Source organism: Pistacia vera, unplaced genomic scaffold (genome assembly GCF_008641045.1).
Source record: "Pistacia vera cultivar Batoury unplaced genomic scaffold, PisVer_v2 Contig609, whole genome shotgun sequence".
Classification (NCBI taxonomy): Eukaryota; Viridiplantae; Streptophyta; class Magnoliopsida; order Sapindales; family Anacardiaceae; genus Pistacia; species Pistacia vera.
In genome coordinates, this window is record NW_022196456.1 from 809,083 (window position 1) to 836,833 (window position 27,751).

The following is a 27,751-nucleotide window of genomic DNA, read 5'->3' on the forward strand; positions in this document are numbered from 1 at the left end:
TTACCTGAGACATTGTAGTCGGATCCGATATGGATGCTTATGGTTCAATCGTGTATAAGTACGAGACTAATCATGTTTCGTACATAAAGCCTATTTGGTCATGCGTTGTTCATATGCGAAACGAACGATGGTCGAGGGGATCCTTGACTCGGAAATATAGGATCGGAGTACCGCTGATCCATCCGATTCGAGTTCCTAGACGAACATCGATAAATGTCGGAAAATTGAATCTCTAGCCGAGTCTATTATTAGTCACAAAAGTAAGTTTGTGATGACAATTTCCGACATATTGATCGACAATTCGGTAGAAGAACGTTTAGGATTTTGACGTTCCATGAATCCTACTCGATTAGGATATCTCAATGGAGGGACTTTCCTCGTGGTACGTATGATCTGAAATGGGTTCGATGAAGTATTTCTTCATCGTGGTTTAGGGACTAGGCACATTGCTAGATGTTTACCATAGTCGTGGGCCTCCGACGGGTTTCCGGATTCATCCAGAACCGCTCACGCTATCCACGTGGACCTACATGGTCACACCAATAGCCTTGAGAAGTTGAGAATGATGAGAGAGAGAAATGATTATCTAGAGGGCTAGCACCTTCCGAGGGAATAACGGATTTCTATAGTATATTTACATAGAAAACAATTTGTGACATTTTAAGGGTTAAAATGGTCAAGCAATAATTAATTATATTTAATTATTATATCTTAAAGTGTTAAGATTAATGAGATGAACAAAAATAACCTTTTAATAGTTAAAGGGTAAAAAGGGTAAATTTATGGGTTGTTAATGTACTAGTTTAGTTTACATGGGCCCTTGAATAATATTGATTATTCAAAGGGTAGCATATTAAATTCGTGGGGTCCCTTTATAAATAAGATTTTATTGGGCTTGAGTGAAAAATAAATAATTGCAAAATAGCCCAATTATATAAGTGCAAAAGGTTGCATTTTTGTTCATTATTCACTTGTTCACTCAAACACAAACTAAAAGCTCTCTCTCCCTAGCCAAGGCCACTCTCTAATCCTCTCAAGGTGGTGTTAAGTGTGGAGGTTCATCCTTTTGAACTAATCTTCATCAATCCAGCAAAGGAGTAGGTATAATCTCATATCCAGCTTTGCATGTAAACCGTTTTTTTTAATCCATGCTTTCATGCTTTCATTCCTCTCCACCACTCTTCATGCATGCTGAATCTTTCAAGATATTGGAATAATAAAACCAATGGTATTACATTAGGCTTTGTTGGTTCAAGATTGGAATACTACTCTTAGTATTCCCAAAAAGTTAAACAGTAAAAAACCCAAAAACTCTCTATTTTTGGGAATACTATTTTCAATATTATTCAATTTTTTTTAAACCCTCTAAATTTGTTAATTTAATTAAATACCCCTAAATTTTTTTAAAAATTACAAAAACACCCTAACAATCCCATTTACCAGATTCTGGCCACCACTGCGGGAAATGGCCAGAATTTGGTGGATGGCGCACTACTGGCTGAATCTGTCAGTAGTGCGTCGATCTAGCCTTTTCCGGCCAGATCCATGGTGGATCTGGCCAAAAAGGCTAATCTAAGGCCAAAGATCTGGCCGTTGACGGCCAGATCTTTGGCCACGACGACCGTTTGTGGTCGTCGTTGAGAGCAAATACGGCCAGATCTACCGTTGACGGCCAGTGGCCGTAGATCTAGCATTTGCCAGCCAGATCCACCGTGGATCTGGCCGAAAAGGCCATATCGACTCATGACCGGCAAGATCCAGCCAATCATTCGCCGATAAGGCTACTCCGGCACCTCCGTGGTGGTGGCCGGCTGGGGTGTTTAGGGTGAGTTGGGGTGTTTTTGTTAACTTTTAATGTTTTATTATAGGGGGTATTTTGAAAAAAACAAACATAAGGGGTATTTTATTAATTATAAATCCTACATCGTAATACCCCGCCAATTCAACTTTTTTTTAACTTTTTTCAAAAAACTTTTCCCAAAACCTCCAAATTTTGAACCAAACGAAGCCTAGGATTTCGCTTAACTTTGGTGGAAACATGTTTGTTTAGTCTTCGTAGTAAAGAAACTACGGCTTGGTTTGTTTCGCTTTGGGAATACATTATTAGTATTCCTAAAAAGTTAAACAATAAAATGTCATTATCCAAAAATATTATTCTATTTTTTAATTTTTTTTAACTTTCTAAATTTGTTAATTTAACTAAACACCCCTAAATATTTTTTTTAGAAATTACAAAAACACTTCGGCTGTCCGTATTTAATGGGTGGGTTGGGGGTATTTTGTTAACTTTTAATATTTTATTATAGGAGTGTTAGTAAATAATAAACATAGGGGATATTTTTGTTATTTTCAAATCTTACATCGTAATACCTGCCCAATTTAACTTTTTTCAAAAGATTATTCTAAAAACTATTAGAATAATGAACCAAACAGAGCCTACTTTTCTATGTCTACTTTACAAACTAACCACCAAGCATCTTATGAGTTTTGTATGATTAATTTACTTATTTTTTTTTTCATATAATCCCATTTTTTTGTAAGATAATTATCAATAACTATTACTACTTCATCCCTTTAAAGCACAATTTCAATAATATATGGAATTTTTTATTGAAGGATTTAAGAAATTTGTTAAGTGGATGGAGTATAATATATCACTAACAACGGGGTGTTTTTAACATATTCAAATAAACTGGATTAAATATTAACCGGTATCATTGGGGTGAAAGTACTCAGCCATAAGGTGAGGGATTCGATATCTTCAAAGTGTGTGAGTCAGAGCTAATTTTTCATACCTTTGGGGTGTGACTGTTAAATTGAAACCTTAGGGGAGGTGAGGGTAATAATTCTTTATGAAATTTATTAAAAAAAAAAAGTTAGAAAGTCTATAGAGTCTTTTAATATTTTTACTTAAAAAGGTTTTTTATTATTACAAGAATAGATTAAATCAAATTTAAAATCTTGTAAGCACTTTTGAAATTCAACCAAACAATTACAAAAGTGCTTTTAACTTTAAATAAGTTCTATGACAATAAATGATATAAAAATGTTAAGAAATAAAACTTACAATGTTTTTGTAGGGAAAAATTAAAAATTCATATTGCATTGAATTTTGAAACTTTTTCATTCTTTATATGAAGTCAACAAAATTTCAAGTTCATTATCAACTTATGGTGTGAACTTTTAAGTTTCAACATGATTACAAACTTAATTTTAATCAATTTTATTTTTGTTTAATTAAACACAAGAAAAATATGAGAGAGAATTTATTGAACAATTTGGATATATTTGAAATAAAAATAGACCTAACAATCTAATGGGAACTGAATTTTTTTTTTTTTTTTTTTTTGACAAGTTTAGCCTTAATTAAAATTAATAGAAATAACATTATAATTTTTAAATACATTTTTCTCTATTTCTATTTTCGTTTTAATTTTAACCTTTTATCTTACATAAACCCTAATCCAACTTTCATAACCCTAACCTAATAAGTAGGTTTGGATAAAAGAATTTTGACAAGACATGAAACAAAATTGCTTCCAAGAGGCATATGATGAATAGATATTAAGCATTTTCTAGTACGGTTTATTTATATGAACCAGACATTTGCTAATTATACAAAGATTAATTTAATGGAGAGTTTTGCATTTTTAAGGGAGATTTTTGATAATTATAAGAATTTATTTGAAAAAAAATAAAATCAATAATAGTGGATGCATTCATATTAAGCGATCTCATATGGGTAATAAAGTGAACCTTTTAACGTATACATAGGATGGATTATAAGTGTAAAGCGTGTAAAGACACATAATTTTTTTTTTTTTTGTTTGCTAAGTAAGACACAATAATTCAATTAAGAGTAACAAGAACATGAATATTTTAGGAGCTTCTTAACAAATTATATAAGAAGTAACGAGGCCCAGAGGAAGTAGCTTGGAAGCCCATAAGGAAGTAGATTGACGAAAATCATGTAAGAGGAAGTAGTTTTTTATATATGTGTAATTAGAGAAATTAAAAAAATTTACCCACCTCATTGGTGACATATAGGGGCGTTTGGTTCACGAATGTTATTACTGGGAATATTGAATACTGGAAAGATAGATTACCTTGAAAGATTACTGGAATCTTTAGAAAAATATGTTTGTTAGTTGGTGGTATGTTATATTAATATGTTTTATGGGAATAAATTGGTGGGTATGCTATTTAAATTACTAAATTGTCCCCCTTTTAAATTAATATAAAATTATTTTATTATTATTTTTGAATAATTCTTTTAACCCCAATATTTCAGATTTAGCTAAAACACCCCTGCTTATATAAAACTTTAATTTATGACGAAATCACCCCCACCTCCAGCCGCCACCGCGAACCACTGCCGGATGTGCCCGTGAGTACGTCACCGTGACCAAGAGGCTCCGCTATGGCCGTTTGATGGCCGAAAACGGCCATATCGGGCCAGATCTGGCCGGTAATTTTTCGGTGGTGGTCCGTGGTGGTTGACCCGCTGTCGGCGGTGGTGGCTGGGTGGCGTGGTGGTGGCTGCTTGGTGGCATGTGGTCTGTAAATTATTTTAAATATAAGGGCATTATTGTCCAAAATTTTAATTAAACAAGGGTAAAATTGAAATAGGATATTAATGTAAATTTGTTTTAAAGTAGGAGTATTATTGTCCAAAATTTTTATTAATAAGGGATAAAATTATAACAAAAAAAAATAACCCTAGTAATCTCAGAAAACCTAAGAAAATGGAGGTAATCAGATTACCTCTTATATTACCAATAGTAACCACTATTGGTATTTGAAGATTACTGGTATCTTATATTACTTGACAACCAAACGTGGTAATTAAGTAATATAAGATGACATTACTCCAGTAATGTCACTTAACCCCGGACCAAACTGACCCATAGTAGATTATATTATACTTAAATAATATGTTGAAAATTCTATGATGTACTAGATTTATTGATGTGAGGAATCATTTAAAAGATAAAATAAGCCTAGGAGGGGCAATATCGGTATCGGGGTAGTTGGTCAAGCATTTCTGACATATTTAATATTTAATTCAAAAAATAAAAACCAATTTTATTTATTTTAACAATAAGCTTCACGGGGCTCTAGATTCTAGATTTTCAATTAATTCACACTCAATAATTCCGGGGCTTTGATCCAATGAAGGTAAATTATGCAGACAAAAATATATATCGCAATAATATCTCATGTCACATTTACATTGTATTAATAATAATAATTAAAAGAGTAATACTACACCAACAACTTTCTCTTATAATTCTGATATAATAGTTTATAATTGATCAACTTGTAATTAATTAATGTGACATAATAGTTTACAATTGATTAATTAATTAATGGGACCTATGCAAAACCCATGTAAGGCTCGTTGTAAATTGAACAACTACAAACTGTCACGTCAGAATTATGAGAAAATGTTTGTAAGATAAGATGCTGGTATAGTATTATTCTAATAAAAAATGACTTTTTATCACTTGATGTTATAAGAAGTGACACTATCACCTTTATATTGGCAACCATTAAACAAAATTGTTCACCAACACCTTCTATTGTTATGTAAAATCTACAATACCCCTGCTATTTATTTATTTACTTGAATTAAATAAGACATTGTTACATGATACAACTACAAGCTATTTATTCCATTACATTTTTTCCCAAAAAAAAAATTAATTCAAATGATTGTGTTTCAGGTTAGGGTATTGGTTTTTGATACAATTAATTAGATTTTATAAATATAATTATAATATATATTGTAAATTTGTATTAGGTTGGAATTTGAAGTTATCTTTTTAATTTGATTTTTATTGAAGTTTACAAATGATATATTATAAAATTTATTAATATTTAATAAGAAAATAAAGATAGCAACCATTAAAACAAAAATATTGAAAAAAGTGTTACTTTGGTCGGATCTTAAGAACAAAATGGTATTCCCTCAAAAAGACTACAAGGTATAAATATATAAACAACTTATCTGCAATCTAAACAAAAAATATAAAGAATACAATATTCTTAGACTATAAACCAAGAATCAAGGATTACCTCCAGCCATTGAAACAAACTCACGAAGCTGTATTTTAGCTATTTTAAGCTCTCAAGACACTTTAATATTGATAGTATATTTTGTTTTAATTGAGTGCTTGAGCTTAGGGACCAAAACATTATATATAGTCAAGCTTCCATCAAGCTCTTAATTGCTGCAATAAATCCCAATCAACGGCTAAACAAAAACATTTGAAAAACTTAAGCAATAAATGTGGACCATTAATCTTTAAAACTGATTTGTATTTAATGAAAAAATCAATGTTACATGAGTAACGTTGGTGAACGTAAGTTTTACATTCTCCCACTTGGTCTACATTTTAATCATTATTTCATTAAGAAACAAATACACGAATCATGGCGACAGGTCCTAAAAAATGAGTATTATCTTCTATGTACTACAATGCATTTGATTTCTTAAGTTTACTTTATATATGACAACCTTACTTAATGAATAAACCCTATGCTTATTCTTGGTCCTACAGATGAGTTTTCTCAAATGATATTAAGGTGCATATGAATATGAGAAAACATCACAATAAATAAGAGTTTCATTCAAACATTGTATATACATCTACATAGTGGAATGAAGTCCAATTTTTTCTACATGATCCTTGAATTTCAATAGTGGCATGCCTTTGGTAAAAGGATCAACGATCATCAATTCAGTACTTATGTGCTCAATGTCCACTTTCTTTTCCTCAATACGTTCTCTTATGGCTAAGTACTTAATGTCAATGTGTTTACTTCGACTTTGACTTTTGTTGTTCTTAGCCATAAAGACAGCAGTTGAATTATAAGCCCAGATATGAAATTCTTTAACCATACACCATGTGAAGTAGCCTCAAAACAGGAAATGAGTTTCAAAACAGGAAATGAACTCAACTTTCATAGTGGAAGTAGCAGTCAAGGACTGCTTGACACTTCTCTAAGATATAGCTCCACCAGCCATTATGAAAACATATTCTGATGTTGATTTGCGTGAATCAACACAACCATCAAAGTTTGAATCTGAATAACCGATTACTTCTAGATTGTCCATCCATCTATATATAAGCATGTAGTTTTTGGTTCCTTGAAGGTACCTCATCACTTTCTTTGTAGCTCTCCAGTGGTCTATACCTGGATTACTTTGATATCGTCCCAACATTCCAACAACAAATGCAATGTTAGGCCTTGTACAGACCTTAGCATACATCAGGCTTAAGACAACAGAAGCATATGGAATGTTCTTCATTTGTTCCGTTTCAAAATCATTCTTCGGGCATTGGTTCAAATTGAACTTATCACCCTTCACAACAGGAGCCATACTTGGTGAACAATCTTTCATCCAAAATCTCTCTAAAACCTTATTGATATAAGTTTCTTAAGACAGACCCAAGATACCTCGTAATCTGTCTCTGTGGATTTTGATGCCAATGACATAAGATGTCACATAGGGGTGGGATAATCTGGTTAACCGAACCGGTTTATTCAAACAGAAAATTGAACCGATTTCAATTAAAAACCGAATGTAAACCGAACCGAATTTTCGGTTCGGTTATTGGTTAACCGGTTTTCAAATTATCCTTTAATCCTTAAAATTCTTTAATGTTTTATTTAAGTCCCTAAATTCAAATATTTATGTTTCATTGAAAAAAAAAAATTTGCTTTTATATTTAGGGTAAAACCGGTTTGAAATTTTTTTCAAACCGAAAACCGAACCGGTTTGTAAAAAAACCTAATTTTTGGTTTAGTTTTCGGATTATTTATCCTACCCCTAATGTGACACCCATATCCTTCATATTGAAATTTTTAGAGAGGAATTGTTTTACCTCATATAGCAAACCCTTATCATTGGTTGCAAGCAAAATATCATCCACATACAAAATAAGAAAGCATATCTTACTCCCACTAACCTTCTGGTATATACATTGATCCATGAGGTTCTCAACAAAACCGAATGAAGTAATTACCCCATGGAATTTAAAATATCATTGGCGAGAAGCTTGTTTTAGACCGTATATAAATTTCTTAAGCTTACAAACCAAGTGCTCACCATCACTAGAGGAAAATCCTTCAGGTTGTTTCATATAAACCTCCTCATCTAGGTCTCCATTGAGAAATGTTGTTTTTACATCCATTTGTTGCAACTCAATGTCAAAATGGGCTACTAATGCCAATATGATGCGTAATGAATCCTTCTTAGATACAAGAGAAAAAGTCTGCGTATAGTCGATTCCTTCCTTTTGAGTGAATCCCTTAGCACCAAGTCTTGCCTTGTATCTCTTTATGTTGTCTAATGAGTCTTTCTTTGTCTTGAAGACTCGTTGACATCTAATGACTATTACACCATCAAACAACTCAATAAGATCCCAAACTTCATTACTCTTCATGGAACTTATCTCTTCCTTCATGGCATTATACCATAATTCTGACTATTTGTAACTCATGGCCTGTGAAAAAGACTCGAGATCACTCTCACCTCCAATATTACAGTCAGATTCTTGTAGGTACACTACATAATCACTAGGAATGGCTGACCTTTTAGTTCTAGTGGATCTCCTTAATATTGTACCATTATCTTCATGACAAGCTTGTGGTTCAACTGGATGTTCAGAAGGTTCTAGTAATTCCTAAACTACTTGATCCACTAGAACATTGTCAGCAGCTTGTGGAACTTCAATGATTGGCTGTTCAACACTGGTTTGTACTTGAGGGGTGTTGTGAACTATGACCAATCTATCACTTGAGGTGGAAGGACGAAAATCTGAATGATCATGTTCAAGAACATTGTTTCTGATTTGATCGCTCCCAATAATCAAGTCATACTCAAGAAATTTGGCGTTTCTTGATTCCACAATCCTAGTATTGTGAAATGGACAATAAAATTTGTACCCTTTAATGGTCCTTGGGTCTAACTTCTTCTCTTGGGGATTATAGATTCTCACCTCAGACGGACATCCTCAAACGCACATATGTCGCAAACTCGGTTTCCAACCTTTCAAATTCAAATGGCATCTTTGAGACAACCTTGGTTAGAACTCGGTCTAGTATATACACAACCGTCTTAAGTGCTTCAGTCCACAAGGACTTAGGAAGATTGAAGCGGCTGAGCATACTTCTTACCATGTCCAATAATGTTCGGTTTCTTCTTTCTACCACACCATTTTGGTTCGGTGAACCAAGCATGGTATATTGGGCAACTCTCCCATGTTCTTGAAGAAACTTAGCGAACGGACCGGGTGCTTGTCCACTCTCATTGTATCTACCATAATACTCACCACCTCTATCTAATCTCACTATCTTAATTTGCTTTCCGCATTGTTTCTCTACTTCAGTCTTAAGGGTTTTAAACGCATCTAATGATTCGTTCTTGTTATGAAGTAAGTAGAGATACATATATCATGAGTAATCATCAATAAAGGTGATGAAGCATCTCTAACCATGTGAGTCCATGTCTGAACTACATATATCAGTATGTACGATTTCTAATATGTCCGAACTCATATTGACACCTTTCTTAGATTTGTTGGCCTGCTTTCCCTTAATGCAGTCCACACATGTTTCAAAATCAGTGAAATCTAGAGTACTAAGTACACCATCATTCACTAATCTCTTAATTCTATCTATGGAGATATGTCATAATCTCCGATGCCATAACATAGAGGAGTCCTCATTAATAATACATCGCTTAGACCTAGTGTGAACATGCATTGAATTATAAGTGATATTGTCTTGCAAATTAATACGATAAAGAACATTAGACAAAATACCATTCCCAACACAATTAAAATTATAAAATAAACTAAATAATGTGTTTGAAAAATTAAAGGAGTAACCCAAAAGTACAAGTCTGGAAACTGAAATCAAGTTTCGTGAAAAACTTGGAACATAGAAGTTCCTATCTAATTCTAATACAAAACCATTACTTAAAGTTAAAACACATGTTCCTATGGCCTCCACATGTGAGCCCATCTTGTTTCCAGATAAGATGCTTTGCTTACTTCCCACTAGTTTCCTTAGATTTTGCATACCTTGCAAGGAGTTTGCAATATGGATTGTAGATCCAAAGTCAATCCACCAGGTGTTAATATTAATATTCACCATATTAGATTCATAACAAACAAACGAGGTTGGATTACCTTTATTCTGAAGCCATTTCTGAAATTTGGGGCATTCTTTCTTCATGTGTCCCTTCTTTTTACAAAAGAAACATTTGGCCTCTTTCTTGATATTAGCTTGCGGTGGTATTTTACCTTTCCCCTTTTGATTGGCTTGAGGTTTGCCTTTCTCGCGTGTAGTTGCCAGCATTGCACTTTCACCAAGCTCCATCACAAGCCTTTCTTCTTTCTGAACACACATGGTCATTAATTCATTGATTGACCATTTGTTTCTTATGTGTGTTATACGAAATTTTGAATGGCTCGTATTGTTGTGGGAGGGTGTTCAGGTTATAATGCATCAGGAAGGATTCAGACATCTCAACCTCAAGTTTCTTAAGTTGAGCCGCAATGTCTCTCATATTCATGATGTGCTCACGCACACCTTTCATGCTGATGAGTCTGATGGATGAAAACTTCATGATTAGGGTGCTTGCCAGTGCTTTATCTGAAGTGATAATCTGATCATCAATGGCTTTCAGCAAGTCCCAAGCCTTTTTATGCTTATCGACGGAATCACGTATACTAGCAGAAATTTTAGTCTTAATGAACATCACGTTGAGGCGATTAGATCTCTCCTATCGTTCATAAAGCATGATATCCGTTGGAGTGTTGGTATCAATGATAGTTGGTGGCTCATCTTTCCTAATAGCATAGTCAATATCTATCTATCCTAAATGGAGGAGAATTCTCTCTTTCCATACCTTATAGTTATCACCTTTCAATTTAGGGATATCGCAACGAATATCAAAGAAACTAGCAGGTTGTGAAGCTACATTAATTAAAATTGCTTATGTCAAAATTTGAGGTCTAATAATTTTCATGTTTTACCAATGTAAAACATGTAAGAATTGAATCTAATGACATAAAATTTGCTTGTGAGCTTAAATTTTAATTCAAGTAGATTCATGTATAGCTTATGATAGAATCATCAAATTATGTTCTTAATTCATAATTAGTGGGTATGTTATGAAAGTAATTTGATATTCTATCTTAAACTTTATGGTAAAACTATCAAATTATGTTCCTTCTCCTAATTCCTATAAATAAATTAAGAAATATAATTTGATATTCTATCCTAATTAATTATATAAATATAACAAAAATATCTTGTGGGTTAAAATTTATTATATTAAGTATAATTAATTACAATTAATGTCTATAATTCTTTATGTGATCCTAAACAATCATAATATATAATTTTATTTAACTAAAGATGTTGTGGCTAATCTCTAATTAATTAAAATTATATGGATCACAAGACATTATAAATTTAAGTTTTATGAGAATATGTCTCCAGCATAAGAAAATTCAATATAAGAATAAATTGCATAATTCAATCTACAACTAACATGTTATTATTATGCATAAAATATTCTCATAAAATATTGCATAATTTGCATAACATTTAATTTTATGCTTTTATCCATATATACTCATTCAAAAATTGCATGTATTAATTTAGAAAAGATATAATCAATTGATGAAAAATAAATATGAGCATAGTTAATTTAGGATTTTGCACAATTTAACTTATCCAAAAATGCATTTGATTAAACCAAAATTAATATAATATGTATAATTAAAATGAGCAAAATTAGACATAGTATAAATTGCTTTTACCAATCAAATGACAAAAACGTAAGTGGCTTGTTTGGCTTGGTACCATACTTTCTTTACTTGGAGATCACGTGTTCAAATCCCAGAATTGTCAGATTTAATTTTTTTTATTGACAAGTAAACGACTGTCATTAATCTTGGGCTCCAGTCGTCTTCAACCTTTAATCGGGTCTGAAACCGGATACCCGAACCGAAAACGACCTAGTAGCCAAACCCAGGTGGAAATCCACCATTTAAACGCCAAAATGATTGTTTCAAAGCCTAGAAATGATAGAAATCCAATTTACTAATAATTTCTAAAATTTATTTGCATTAAAAACAACTAAAAAGCAAACTTTGTTTTAAAAAAAAAAAAAAAAAAAAAATTCAAACGGCCATGAACAGAGAGCTTCAAAAATTCCTTTTGCAAAACATCAAGGCAGAGGTATTATAAAACTCTGATACCAACCGTAAGCAACTTATCTTCAATTTAAACTGTTGATGTTGGATTTTGACACTAACTATTCGCACGAGAGAAATGCTAAGCGGGCTTAGAAGTCAAATGCGATAAGAGAAAATTTAATAAAAAAAGGGTGAAAGGCGATGTTTAAAGTGGTTCGGATGCTCAAAAGCGAATCCTACGTCTACTGATATTGTATTAATGAGAGTAAGGTCAAGTTGCGTTCAGCGAACTGAGTTACAGCTTAGAGAATACAAGAGATAGAGAGAGAGTAAGCTATTCTAGAGTGAAATTAGTCAATACCGCAAATGAGAAAGGAGTCCTCTATTTATAGTGGGATGAATCAAGGTAATGATTACTAAATCTGTAAGTGGGTGGGTACCGCGCAAATCCTTTTCTACGTCCCATTGCTCACCTGCCCCAATGATTTCCTCGACTTATGCAGGCATTGGATACACAGCCGATTTCCAACCATCCACTAACCTGGCACTCACCCACTGTACTGACAGGGGCATGCCACTTACGTCATTATGTGACGTGGTTGCGTCTGAACGATCGCGGAACTTCCCTAAGCTCTGACCACCCCATGCTGACAAAACTCCGTGTCAGCCCTACCTTTTCAGGCATAACATAAACAAAAAATACAAAGAATACAATGTTCTTAGACTATAAACCAAGAATCAAGGATTACCTCCAGCTATTGAAACAAACTCACGAAGCTGTATTTTGACTCTTCTAAGCTCTCAAGACACTCTAATATTGATGGTGTATTTTGTTTTAGTTGAGTGCTTGAGCTTAGAGACCAAAACATTATATATAGTCAAGCTTCCCTCAAACTCTTAATGACATTGGTTAATGGTAGCTATAAATCACAATCAATGGCTAAACAAAAACATTTGAAATAACAAATGTGAACCATTAATTTTTAAAACTGATTTGTATTTAATGAAAATATCAACGTTACATGAGTAACGTTGGTGAACGTAAGTGTATATATATATATATGTTTATCATTAAATTTTATAATATGATAATAGAATTATAATAGGAGCGATGAACCTATAATAGTATAGAATGGCTAGTGATGTTATCGTCCAAATATTGACTTAGTATCGACTTTTATTAAAAACAATGAATAATAATGTTTCTTTAACTTATGTAGTAGGCACAATGTATTTTAGAGGTTTTTCAAAATTGGAACATAAATATGAAAAAGAAATTTGGTCAAAACAAGCATATCACATTCATTATTCTCGATAACATCTTATTACGTCTTGAAACAAAATAAACATGTGTTTATAAATATCGTTGAATAAATATATAAATGATTAATCCTTTTTTTTTAAATATGAACGTTAGTTTATTATGATCATATAACATTAAAAGAAAAATTATATATGACATCGATTAAAAGGAGCTAAAAAAAAAATATATATATACATATATAAATGATTTGATATAATTGACTAAGACTAATTGACCTATTTTGACCAGGCATGTACTTTGGGAAGTGCATGCATATGAAATGAAGAAAGAAGAAAAGGAATTGAAGTTGAGAGCATGTGAGACAGAGAGTTGCGTAGAAACGACATCGTAGGTTGGATGACTGCGCACGTTAAGTATGAAGTAGACGCACGCAGGCACGCATACTTGAAACAAGTTGCTGACTTTCTTTGACTCATACTTTGTCGTTTAGTTTGAATTTTTGGGCACCTATCAATCACTCCCAGTTCTGCCTACCCAACTTGATACAATTCCCCCGTAATCATAAATACCCCATTCAACTAATAAATCTTCGCAACGTCATCCCCAAGTGCACATATACTTATAATCATAAATGTATGGATAAATCTATCCTTACAAAGAATTTTACAAAGTAGCTTACAAAGTGAAGGAAAAAACAAAAGAAAAACGGAAAAAGAGAAAGAGAGAGAGAGGGAAATGATGAAGATGAAGGGTGGAGATTAACTTTGTATGCCTCCTTTGTAGGCTTCTTTGTAAGAATAGCAACTCCCTAAATGTATTATACTATCCATTCAATTAAATTCTCATTTGGAAATTAATTTTAAATATCACATCATTTGGAATACAAAAACTTATTAGTAGTGTAACGTATAATTTAGAACTCTTGCAATAGAAGATTATTTGTGGTCCACGTCAACAAAAAAAATGCCTGCATAATATTTATTTTCCATTTCATTTAGACGATTTTGATATATGATGTGCATATTTCTCTTTCTTACTAAAATGTCTACGTCCTAAAATCCACTTATGCAAATTGTTGTCCATCATTTAGGAGCCTTGACCCACTACAATTTTGTATTTTGAATAATATTAGGTGTAGAATCTAATCTTATAATCTTCTCTTACAACTTTAATGTGTTAACAAATTGACACCGTCACGTCAGTTCTCACTACACCAAAGATACTATTAGAAACGAACGATTATTTACTTAGAATGAATAATTATTTCTTCATAAAGAATGATTATTCCTTAAGGAATGATTTTTCCTTATAATCTTATAATCTTAGAATGAATAATTATAAGACACAATTTAATCTTATAATCTTCTCTTACAACTTTAATGTGTCAACAGATTGACACTGTCACGTCAGTACTTCTCACTGTACCCAAAACACCAAAGACACTATTAGAAACGAATGGTTATTCACTTAGAATGAATAATTATTTCTTCATAAAGAATGATTGTTCCTTAAGGAATGATTTTTTCCTCCATTAAAAATGGTTATTCCTTATTTATGAACGATAATCTTTTGATTGTTCATTCATAAAGAACGATCATTCTTTTTGTGAAGAACGATTATTCTTTAATAAACAACAATCGTTCTCTATGAAGAAATGATCGTTTCTTTGATCTAGTCAAAATTATTTTGACGTGACAGTGTCAATTTAGCTGTTAGGTCAAAAGTTGTAACAGAAATTTATGAAAAAGGTTATTGACGTAGCATTACTCTTGCATTTTTAATTGACCATTCATTGGACCAAAATCATTTACTTTCAATTAATACTATTTATTGCCAACCCTCTTCGACCAATATCCAAATGTTGGTTTGGTCTTCTTTTCAGAATTACACCAAATTTCATATCTACTTTATAGGAAAACAAGAAACCTCAAATTCTAAACCCAAACAAAAAAAAGGGGTCAAGGAAAACCGACGAAATTAAAATTAAGAGTCAATAAAATCTAAAATTATTAAAAATATTGAGTTGTAAAATTATTTTTTGTATTTGTTCAAATAAAAACTTATCTAAATAATAATAACATAAATCGGTTATGATAATACGTTTGATGAATCAAAACAAAAATTAAAAAAAAAAAAAAACTCACATGATAATCAATTTGAGAGCTTTGATTAATTTTTGTATAATCTAAAGTAGAACTAGTATAATCATTTTACAAAGTCAACCAGAAAACTAAAAAGAAAAAAGAAAAATCTAAATACTACCATCCTTTTTTTGATTTAATCTTAGATTTCAATGGAGGTTTCGTTGAAGTTACATGATGATGATGAAGATGAAGATGGCTTCCTTTTGATTGAGATTTCTTCCTTCTCTTTATTCCAAACGATGAAAGTCTTCTCTTTTCTTTCTCTTTTATCGTCTCCAGCTTCGGCTTCCACTGTCGTGAACAACCCACCAGCCGCGTGTAATCTTTCTGCAACTGGACCGTCGTGCATATTCTACTCTTCAAATTCTTCAGACTCTCTTCTTCTTCTTCCTCCTCTTTGATCTTCCCTTCCTCCATCAACTGCGATATAAATTCATCACAAACGCGTATTCTCGCACAGCCAGATGGAGATTTTTGTATATCAAACGGCTGGCAGGACGCCGCCTTCTTCAGAAACGCGTTTCTCGACTCTCTGGAAGACGGCTGAGCTTGCGGCGATGCCAAAGAGGCGATGGTGACGAAGGAAAGAACGGATTGAAAGCAATGTTTAGGAAGGAGGAAGTACTTATGGCCGAGCTGAAGCTGGTCGGATTCCGATAACGCCGGGATCTTCTGACCGATGTAAAACGAATCAGAGCGACATACGAGATGCTTCGGAAACTCCATCATGAGCTCCGAGACATGGATGGGGCGGTCGTAGATCTTGACGAACCCATCGGATTTTATCAGCTTTATCGTCCGGAGCCGCGACTGGTCGGGCTGGAGCTGTAAACAAGATATGGGATTGCCCGTGAAGTGAAAACACCATGGAATCAGCTGGAGATTCAAAAGCTTGATACCCATCAGCACATAATAATACTATTGATTTCTTGGTTAATCAAATAATTTATGTGGATTGATGGATTAGGAGGAGAAGACGATGGTTTTATATGAGGGAAGAAGAGAGAGATTTGATGAGTTTGGGATTTGGTGAGAGGAGGGTTTTATGTTTATTATTAATTTGTGAAGAGAAGCAGTTTGTATAAAAAATTGAAAGTTTGACACTGTGAAGTTTGACTGAAATTGCCTTTATCCGGACGCCAATATTGAGGCCAAATGGAATTTTGAATTGGATCCCGCCCTTACGATGAAGGTAATTAAGATTTAATCTCGCATCACCCTCAGGTTTAAGGCAATTTTCGTAAAATCCCTAAGATATGAGAAATCATTAATGACCTCCCTTTACCAAACCTTTTAAGGTATGATAACCTCTTTTAGATTTGGAAAAATCATCACTTACATCCTTTTAATTTTGAAGTTTGATAGTCGAAATTAACTATCAGTGGAGTAAGTATTGATTTTATTAAATGTGAAAGGAGGTAGTTGATAGTTTGTAATACCTATGGGGCCCTGTTAATATTTTCTTAAACCTTAGAAAGGTAAGAGATAATAAGCATAAGATTTAAGTCTAAGGTTTGTGGTGTTGACAGAGAGATTCCACTACCTCTCTCTTTGGACCATAATTTACTTTTTAAGTCTTTCATTAATCCTATTCAAATAGCTTTCTAGTCCAAATTCGTCTTATTTTTAGGTATGGATTCATCCAATACAATAGCTTTCTAGATGGCGTTGGGTTAAATAAGAATAGTCTCTACATATCCAAATCCAAGTCTTCTATATTTTTAAAATATGGATTATGTTTGGTTACATAATTTAATTTTAATTCAAATTTTTTATCTTTTAATATTTTTGGTGTGGGAGTTAGATTGGATTTAAAAAAAGATGATGTTATATTTACACCACTCTTTTACATCATTTTTATTACATCATGACATGACATATACCACAACTACACAAATTTTATTATAATATTAAAAATTAAAAATAATTAAAAATTTATATGGTTATAACATATGTCACGTCATGATATAATAAATATGGTATAAAAGAGTGGTGTAAATGTAATATTACTCTTATCAATTATGGTACAATAAACATAAAAAAGAGGTAAATTTTTATTGGACTGGGTGCGTTCATATTATTTATATCATATGATCTTGTTAAATGATGCTAGTAAAAACATTAAAATATTATACAACTCAATCAAACATTTTCAAGTTTTATTCGTATGTTTATTGACAAATTTCTTACCATTTTTATGAGAGTAAATAAAATTATCGTTTTTGTGTTAAATAAAATTTCTTACTAACTAAGGCAAAAGCAGGTAGAAAGTAGAATGAAGTGTTATTAGGTAGGGCATCATCTAATTAACCATATAATTATTAGCTAATCAAAGTGATTAATTGGTGTAATTACAAAAGAATATCTCTTTTATCGTTGGATTTCTCCTGCATGTGTCTGATGAAAGGGTTACAACACTTTACAATTTTGCAAATGACCAATATTATTTATTTAATCAACAAGATTTTGATTGGACCATTCAATCGAAAACTTTATCCTTTTAAAAAATAGATGCAAGTAATTCCCAAGAGGGTTTTCTGGGAGTTTTAATTTATACCATTGACCTCATTCTTTGTGACTTACATGTAAAGCAACCAAACATTTAAAGGCAAATACATTGATGATCTTTTTCTTCTCTTCCACAGTATTAAGGTTGCGTACGACAAGTATTTGTGTCTGAGATTCTTCAAGGAGATCCCTCTGATACTACAAAATATTATATTTAATTTGATTTTATTATATTAATTGAATTAATGGGGTTTTGGGTTCTTAAAAGTTTGACCCAACATGTTCCAAGACACAATTTTGAATTATTTTAGTTTGTAAACTGGGTGATATTAATGGATCATGTAATATTATCAAATATCTAATTAGTTAATTATTGTTGAACTAAAAAGTGTAGTGCAATATTAATTTGTTCCATTAATATGAGTGTGCTATCATAATAGTAATGATAATTAGTAACATAATGAATATCTAGTTAAATTACACATTAAAAAAAAAAAAAAAAAAAGGGCAAGTTTCATAATGCACGTTAAGGTTGGTTTGTAATCCGAAAATAATTTTATAAACTAAAATATAGTTTAAAAATCTAGGTTATATTAAAATATTCTTTTGACTTTAGGATGGTATTCGAAAACCATTTTCCAAGTTAAAAATTGTAAAAGAAATTAAGAAAAAAAAACGGTATTTATTTTTTCATTTTCTAGATTTGTATTAGTTTTTAGGATTGTATTTTAAAAAAAAATTAACGAACCAAATTCTATCTTATTTTTTATCATAAAAAAAAAAAATATTTAAATTTTATATCTACAAGCATGAACTTTCTTTGAGCTCAAGAAAGAACTTTNAAAATATAGTTTAAAAATCTAGGTTATATTAAAATATTCTTTTGACTTTAGGATGGTATTCGAAAACCATTTTCCAAGTTAAAAATTGTAAAAGAAATTAAGAAAAAAAAACGGTATTTATTTTTTCATTTTCTAGATTTGTATTAGTTTTTAGGATTGTATTTTAAAAAAAAATTAACGAACCAAATTCTATCTTATTTTTTATCATAAAAAAAAAATTAATTAATTTTATATCTACAATCATGAACTTTCTTTGAGCCCAAGAATGAACTTTGTGATCAATAATATTTTATCAGGCCAGCTAAAATCACGTGTGCTTGGTAGCAACCATAAAACACCAGCTATTGGCTAAAAATTATGATGTTCCATTATGTTAAAAAAAGGGTAGGTTTGTGTCCGATGCCATGCGGGAGAAATTAGCTATGAAATTTGAAAGCGAAAGCGAAAGGGAAAAGGATTCATGGCTCAAAAAACTTCCATCCCAATTTAGAAAATAATACAATCCAAAGCGTGGGGGGTGAAGTTTGAATTTTCAAAAGTAAAATGAGGAAGCATGTGATTTTGACCTAAAATCTTTGACTCTGAAACCGCACGTGTTATGTTTTGGTCCAAAGAGGTAGAAGACAAGAGTAATGTCGGTCTGGATTTAGACTAGCTAAATGCCAGCTTTCGGTTTCGGTTGAAATCATCATGTGATTCATATGTGGAAATTAAAATGCCAAAAACCCATGGGATTCGTATTTCCAATTATCACTAACTAATTGTTTGTTGGAAGGAATTAGAGGACATATTTCAAAAAACTAAAAGGAAGTGAACACAAATTTCAATAAACTGACGTCTTTAGAGTTATGTTACACAACACGATTTTACAATTAAGAGTATTTTATTTTTTCTTCTTCTTCATGAAAAACTTGTAATTTATGGTCACAATAACAACAAAATAATGAAGTGAAATTTCAATTTCAGATATTATTAAGAGCAATTCTGCATGACAAGTCAGCACAATTACAAAATGCATGCTGCTGAAGACAGAATTCACGTCAAAAGCTAGAAAATTGATATACGTGAAGGCCATCATCTCCGCAAGAAAATATACCAACTGCCTGCACATCAACAAAGCTTCCTGTGTTCCTGGTTCGGTAACAATGCCAGTAAATCATCCTACAACCATACACGCTTTCACTGGCTATATTAATAGAATCATAAAGAAGGACCATTACATCCAACCTCATGAGGCGAAATGTTATTTTTTCTATGAATGGAACAGATTCTCTGTAGCACAAGTCAGAATTTGTTATTCTCCATCATAAACAAAAAAAAAAAAAAAAAAAAAAAAAAAGTCCTTGTATATATTTGGGTGAAAAAACTCTCAAACCTCCGGGCTTTTCATGATATTCCTCCTTACATGAAAACAACAGCCATGTTGGTCTATAAACAATCACATCCTGATGGTTTCTGCATAACTTTTCAGGTATTGACTGTCATCAGTGAACTTGCAAAACAGATGATCTGGATATTCAACATCATAAATGGTAAAATTGGGGACTAAATTCTCATAGACTAGCCAAGCACAGGGAACCTACAAGCATAGAATTGAAGTGAAATGAAAGTGTTTACTAATTTTTTGAAGTGGACAAGTTTGAGAAAGAATTGCTTCTTGTAAACATGAGCACTGATCAACAATTTGTATTGATCTCCCTGCAATGGCCATAAGAATAGATGTCTTCAAACAATTGACTTAGCACATACGACTTAGTTCGAATCTCTCCAACAAGAAAATGTAACAAGGGGAGTTTGAGCTTACGAATTGCTTCGCATAGAGTAGAGAGCTGGCCATCAACTTCCAGCTACCAATACTCGCTTACTAAAAGAATATTGAACCCATTACAACCTTTAAATACACACACACACACACACAAACAAATTGCAGTGTCAAAAAACTATTTCTATTTGCCGACTTCAAATACCTGGCAAAAAAGTATAATGAAAGTATACAGAAAAAAAAAATTTACATTTCAAAAGCTTCAAAACATTTAATTACTCAACTGGACAGTAACATTCCAGCGTCACCAATAGTCTCTGCAGGAGCAAGATCCGTTCTTGAAATGATGGAAGCGGCTTGAGTCTCTCAAAATAATTTCATATTCAATAATCATGGATATGTAAGTTATAGCAGTGTGGCAATCACCACAGATGCGTAAATTCTTTGTGATCCGGATGGGTGCCCCTGGAGCTGTTGTTAGGATTGCATATGCAAGAGCCAATTTCTCACTGTGTTCAAAAAGAAGATCACCTTTTTCTTCATCATCCACATCATGAAGTGCAAAGCTTGTCTCTGGGATATATCCCATGGCTTTAATGCGTTGAATCAAGTCTGCAAGGATTTCGTATATTTTTTGAGACTGTGGATGGGTCCGGTCACCTACAAAGAAGGTTGCAGTGCCTTTCTTTCCCTGTACCCAGCTGCAACCAGGCTTCTTCCTAATCCCAGTATGTTTCATCAAAAATCTAATCCTGGCTACATCTTTCCAACGCCCAGCATTTGCGTAGATGTTTGAGAGCAACGTATATGAGCCATCATTCTCTGACTCCAATTCTAGCAATTGATTTGCAGCATATTCCCCGAGTTCCACATTAGCATGGATCCTGCAACCATTAAGCAGTGCCACCCAAATAACAGGGCTTGGTTCCATTTGCGTATCTTTTATAAGTTTCATAGCTTCATCCAAATGACCCGCACGACCCAATAAGTCAATGATGCAAGCAAAGTGATCTGGCCCTGGGCTAATACCAAATTCCTTACTCACGCCATGGAAATACTTTAATCCTTGATCAACCATTCCTGAGTGGCTACAAGCATAAAGCACCACAAGGAAGGTTACACCATCAGGCACTAGACCTTTTTTTTTCATCTCATCAAAAAGCTGGAGAACTTCACCTCCATGCCCATGCATACCGTAACCTGTCATCAAGGATGTCCATGAAACAGCATTTCTTTGCAGCATGTTATCAAATACAACTCTAGCAGTATTAATATCTCCTGATTTTGAATACATATCCAGAAGGCTGTTAGCCACAAATAGAATATTTGATTCATACTGGCTCCGCAAAACAAAACCGTGAATTTCTCTACCAAACCTCAGTGCAGCCAAACGAGCACAAGCCATCAGAACACAAGATAAAGTGAAAGCATTTGGCTTTACAGATCTATCCTGCTGGACCATTTGAGCAAAAAGTCTTAGTGCATCATTGGCTTCCCCATGTTGAGAATAACCACCAATCATGACAGTCCAAGTCACAACATTCCTATCTGTTGGTGCAATTGTATCAAACATTGCACGCGCCACATCAAGTTTCTTGGACTTAGCATACATGTCAATTAAAGCATTAATTATCACAAGATCATCTCCTGAATCGCTTAGATTTAAACTCAAAAAACATTTGATGGCATAACAATGTGTCTCCTTTCCATGAAGCAATGCTCCAACTGAAGCACAACCTGAAAGAAGTGACATAAGAGTAATAACATTTGGCTTTGACCCACAAGACTGCATTTGTCTAAATACGTTCAACGCTTCATACCCATGTCCCCTCTGTGCATATCCTGAAATCACAGCACTCCACGTTACAACATCTAATTGTATCTTCTCATTCATCATCTTCTCAAACAACCCAAGAGCATCTTCAAAGTTACCAATTTGAGAATACCCTGTAACCATGGCATTCCAAGAAACCACATCCTTCACCTTCATCCTCTCAAAAACCTTCTTCGCCTCCTCCATCATTCCACATTTNGCGTCACCAATAGTCTCTGCAGGAGCAAGATCCGTTCTTGAAATGATGGAAGCGGCTTGAGTCTCTCAAAATAATTTCATATTCAATAATCATGGATATGTAAGTTATAGCAGTGTGGCAATCACCACAGATGCGTAAATTCTTTGTGATCCGGATGGGTGCCCCTGGAGCTGTTGTTAGGATTGCATATGCAAGAGCCAATTTCTCACTGTGTTCAAAAAGAAGATCACCTTTTTCTTCATCATCCACATCATGAAGTGCAAAGCTTGTCTCTGGGATATATCCCATGGCTTTAATGCGTTGAATCAAGTCTGCAAGGATTTCGTATATTTTTTGAGACTGTGGATGGGTCCGGTCACCTACAAAGAAGGTTGCAGTGCCTTTCTTTCCCTGTACCCAGCTGCAACCAGGCTTCTTCCTAATCCCAGTATGTTTCATCAAAAATCTAATCCTGGCTACATCTTTCCAACGCCCAGCATTTGCGTAGATGTTTGAGAGCAACGTATATGAGCCATCATTCTCTGACTCCAATTCTAGCAATTGATTTGCAGCATATTCCCCGAGTTCCACATTAGCATGGATCCTGCAACCATTAAGCAGTGCCACCCAAATAACAGGGCTTGGTTCCATTTGCGTATCTTTTATAAGTTTCATAGCTTCATCCAAATGACCCGCACGACCCAATAAGTCAATGATGCAAGCAAAGTGATCTGGCCCTGGGCTAATACCAAATTCCTTACTCACGCCATGGAAATACTTTAATCCTTGATCAACCATTCCTGAGTGGCTACAAGCATAAAGCACCACAAGGAAGGTTACACCATCAGGCACTAGACCTTTTTTTTTCATCTCATCAAAAAGCTGGAGAACTTCACCTCCATGCCCATGCATACCGTAACCTGTCATCAAGGATGTCCATGAAACAGCATTTCTTTGCAGCATGTTATCAAATACAACTCTAGCAGTATTAATATCTCCTGATTTTGAATACATATCCAGAAGGCTGTTAGCCACAAATAGAATATTTGATTCATACTGGCTCCGCAAAACAAAACCGTGAATTTCTCTACCAAACCTCAGTGCAGCCAAACGAGCACAAGCCATCAGAACACAAGATAAAGTGAAAGCATTTGGCTTTACAGATCTATCCTGCTGGACCATTTGAGCAAAAAGTCTTAGTGCATCATTGGCTTCCCCATGTTGAGAATAACCACCAATCATGACAGTCCAAGTCACAACATTCCTATCTGTTGGTGCAATTGTATCAAACATTGCACGCGCCACATCAAGTTTCTTGGACTTAGCATACATGTCAATTAAAGCATTAATTATCACAAGATCATCTCCTGAATCGCTTAGATTTAAACTCAAAAAACATTTGATGGCATAACAATGTGTCTCCTTTCCATGAAGCAATGCTCCAACAGAAGCACAACCTGAAAGAAGTGACATAAGAGTAATAACATTTGGCTTTGACCCACAAGACTGCATTTGTCTAAATACGTCCAACGCTTCATACCCATGTCCCCTCTGTGCATATCCTGAAATCACAGCACTCCACGTCACAACATCTAATTGTATCTTCTCATTCATCATCTTCTCAAACAACCCAAGAGCATCTTCAAAGTTACCAATTTGAGAATACCCTGTAACCATGGCATTCCAAGAAACCACATCCTTCACCTTCATCCTCTCAAAAACCTTCTTCGCCTCCTCCATCATTCCACATTTTGCATACATATCCACCAATGCATTTCCCACAAATACATCCTCAAACAACACATTCCTCATTGCATAACCGTGCACTTGCTTACCCCTCAACCACGAGCCAACGGATGCACATGCAGGAAGCACACTGACAAGACTAACAGCATTCACCCGAACTTTTACATCAGCAGTCATTTTATCAAACAACATAAACCCAGTTTCTACATTGCCGCTTTGCATGTAAGCTGCTACAATTGTATTCCATGAAACACTATCATAAATCCTTCTCTGATACATATCGTTAAACATCTGTTGAGCATAGCCCAAGGCCCCACATCGAGCATACATAGCCACTAGTGCATTGCAAACAAAGACATTTGAATCAAACCCACTTGTGCAAATCAGAGCATGAACAGAAGAGCCACTACAAAAGTAGTTGAGCTCCCCGTAGGCCTTAAGGACGAAAGTGAAAGTGTACTGATCAGGATGCCATCCAAACCTCACCATAAGGAGGAAAAGATGGAGTGCATTGTCAAGTAGCCTAAGGTTAACAGCACGACGGATTAGCATATTCCACCAGTAGGAGGAGGAAGTTGAGGGTGAACGGCGTATCAGAAGGGATAGAGCATGGGAAGGAGAGTTGTGGAAAATGTAAGCAGCAATGAGGTGGGAAGTGGTGATGTGGGTAAGGTTTTGGACTACCACCTGCTGATGGATGAGGTAGGTTTGGGTTAAGGATTTGCATTGTTTTAGGAGAAAAGATGTGATAGAAGGCGCTCTGGAGGAGAAATACTTAATGGTGGTAAATGGATTGATCGCAAATGATGGTTTAATCTTAACATGGAAAAGATAGTGTAGCATGGCGATGCTTGTGACAAGAGATTCGAATGATTATTCAATGTGGAACGGAAACAAAAAGATGGTCTTTGTTATATAGCAACTAAAAGGCATTACCTCACAAATTGCCACAGAAAAATCACAAGATGTTGAGGCTTATCCACTTTGTCATAATCCAATCTATAACATCAAACCAACAATTCTTCTCATGCAACACAAAAACAATCTTAACTCGCAAACCTGCACCTGGAAAATAAAAGAATAATCATCATCCCTAAACTTTCTAACTACAAACAGCCATCTTCGAAGGATATTGAATTCTCCAAGTTTATCTAACTATCAATAACAATAATTAACTTAAATAGAATCCTAACTCAAGCATTTCAGCAAACAGCAAGTGTGCAAAACAAAAGTGTAAGAANTTCGCATACATATCCACCAATGCATTTCCCACAAATACATCCTCAAACAACACATTCCTCATTGCATAACCGTGCACTTGCTTACCCCTCAACCACGAGCCAACGGATGCACATGCAGGAAGCACATTGACAAGACTAACAGCATTCACCCGAACTTTTACATCAGCAGTCATTTTATCAAACAACATAAACCCAGTTTCTACATTGCCGCTTTGCATGTAAGCTGCTACAATTGTATTCCATGAAACACTATCATAAATCCTTCTCTGATACATATCGTTAAACATCTGTTGAGCATAGCCCAAGGCCCCACATCGAGCATACATAGCCACTAGTGCATTGCAAACAAAGACATTTGAATCAAACCCACTTGTGCAAATCAGAGCATGAACAGAAGAGCCACTACAAAAGTAGTTGAGCTCCCCGTAGGCCTTAAGGACGAAAGGGAAAGTGTACTGATCAGGATGCCATCCACACCTCACCATAAGGAGGAAAAGATGGAGTGCATTGTGAAGTAGCCTAAGGTTAACAGCACGACGGATTAGCATATTCCACCCGTAGGAGGAGGAAGCTGAGGGTGAACGGCGTATCAGAAGGGATAGAGCATGGGAAGGAGAGTTGTGGAAAATGTAAGCAGCAATGAGGTGGGAAGTGGGGATGTGGGTAAGGTTTTGGACTACCATCTGCTGATGGATGAGGTAGGTTTGGGTTAAGGATTTGCATTGTTTTAGGAGAAAAGATGTGATAGAAGGCGCTGAGGAGGAGAAATACTTAATGGTGGCAAATGGATTGATCGCAAATGATGGTTTAATCTTAACATGGAAAAGATAGTGTAGCATGGCGATGCTTGTGACAAGAGATTCGAATGATTATTCAATGTGGAACGGAAACAAGAAGATGGTCTTAGTTATATAGCAACTAAAAGGCATTACCTCACAAATTGCCACAGAAAAATCACAAGATGTTGAGGTTTATCCACTTTGTCATAATCTATAACATCAAACCAACAATTCTTCTCATGCAACACAAAAACAATCTTAACTCGCAAACCTGCACCTGGAAAATAAAAGAATAATCATCATCCCTAAACTTTCTAACTACAAACAGCCATCGTCGAAGGACATTGAATTCTCCAAGTTTATCTAACTATCAATAACAATAATTAACTTAAATAGAATCCTAACTCAAGCATTTCAGCAAACAGCAAGTGTGCAAAACAAAAGTGTAAGAAAGTTTATGGTTAAGCCTAACACTAAAACATTAAGAAAGTTTATGGTTAAGCCTAACACTAAAACATTACAATAAATATTCTAAATTCTCAAAAACCAAAACCCAATTATTATCATCTAAAGACGTTAGTTTATCCACCTAGTTATTTTCCTACATTTTCTTTGTAACCAAACAGACGGTGCCTGAGTAGAGCTTGAGCTTTCTGCGGTAACACAGTATATTTGTTTTGTCTTGCTTTTTTTTTTTTTTTTAATGAAAATACTCTAAATAAAAAATTATGTGAGTGAATTACACTAATGGGCTTTTTGAGAAATGGGCCTTGAGCCCATATGTTTGAGAAAATAACAAAGCCAATATTCACGTTGTCTTAATCTAGATGCCGAGCTTCCCAGAGTCTTACAAAAGCCAAAAACAAGAAGAACAAGTATGGCGAAATGGTGGAAAATACACCATCAAATTTTTGGGCCAGTGGTCTGATCAAGTCGGCGTTTGGGTGATGCCGGATTTTGTTGGACTTCTCACTCTCACCATGGCCCTTTGTTTGCCTTATGCCGTCTTCTTTGAGGCCGCCGCTTTTCTTGTTCTTCCCTGCTGTGCTATGCGTCTTCTCAGCTAAACTTCTTGGAGCTTCTCTTTCCTTCTGGATTGGCAGGTTCTTTTCTTTTGCATTTCTTTTTGGTTTTTAGTAGATTGCATGTGAGTTTTCGTTATTGGGTTCAGTAGTTTGTGAGTAAATGTTGTGTGCGGATCAGATGTTTGTTTTTTTGGCATTTTACAAAAT

The 27,751-nt window shown here is 34.2% G+C and overlaps 4 protein-coding genes across 5 annotated transcripts; all 4 read right to left on the minus strand.

The window, feature by feature from the left end:
• Positions 1-7,006: 7,006 nt before the first annotated feature.
• On the minus strand, positions 7,007-7,387 carry LOC116110641 (secreted RxLR effector protein 161-like). The gene has a single exon (XM_031396859.1). The coding sequence runs from the start codon at positions 7,385-7,387 to the stop codon at positions 7,007-7,009; it is 381 nt and encodes a 126-aa protein (XP_031252719.1).
• Positions 7,388-15,628: 8,241 nt separating this feature from the next.
• On the minus strand, positions 15,629-16,694 carry LOC116110683. The gene has a single exon (XM_031396909.1). The coding sequence runs from the start codon at positions 16,530-16,532 to the stop codon at positions 15,744-15,746; it is 789 nt and encodes a 262-aa protein (XP_031252769.1). The 5' UTR covers positions 16,533-16,694; the 3' UTR covers positions 15,629-15,743.
• Positions 16,695-20,034: 3,340 nt separating this feature from the next.
• On the minus strand, positions 20,035-25,733 carry LOC116110678 (pentatricopeptide repeat-containing protein At5g16860). 2 transcript variants are annotated; one of them, XR_004124937.1, is made up of 3 exons: positions 22,782-25,733; positions 20,784-21,049; positions 20,035-20,677 (listed from the first exon to the last, which is right to left on the minus strand). XR_004124937.1 is itself a non-coding variant. In XM_031396903.1 (2 exons), the coding sequence occupies exons 1-2, from the start codon at positions 25,340-25,342 to the stop codon at positions 21,046-21,048; spliced, it is 2,565 nt and encodes an 854-aa protein (XP_031252763.1). In that variant the 5' UTR covers positions 25,343-25,733; the 3' UTR covers positions 20,709-21,045. The 2 variants fall into 2 exon arrangements, 1 of the variants encoding a protein (XP_031252763.1); XM_031396903.1 differs by lacking the exon at positions 20,035-20,677 and having other exon boundaries at positions 20,709-21,049.
• LOC116110642 (pentatricopeptide repeat-containing protein At5g16860-like) lies at positions 25,671-26,579 on the minus strand. The gene has a single exon (XM_031396860.1). It carries the CDS (start codon positions 26,577-26,579, stop codon positions 25,671-25,673), a length of 909 nt encoding a protein of 302 aa, XP_031252720.1.
• Positions 26,580-27,751: the final 1,172 nt, after the last annotated feature.

Excerpts from the sequence above, each read along its gene's own strand:
- LOC116110683 (XM_031396909.1), bottom strand. The coding sequence starts at position 16,532 with ATGGGTATCAAGCTTTTGAATCTCCAGCTGATTCCATGGTGTTTTCAC.
- LOC116110641 (XM_031396859.1), bottom strand. The coding sequence starts at position 7,387 with ATGGCTCCTGTTGTGAAGGGTGATAAGTTCAATTTGAACCAATGCCCG.
- LOC116110678 (XM_031396903.1), bottom strand. The coding sequence starts at position 25,342 with ATGCTACACTATCTTTTCCATGTTAAGATTAAACCATCATTTGCGATC.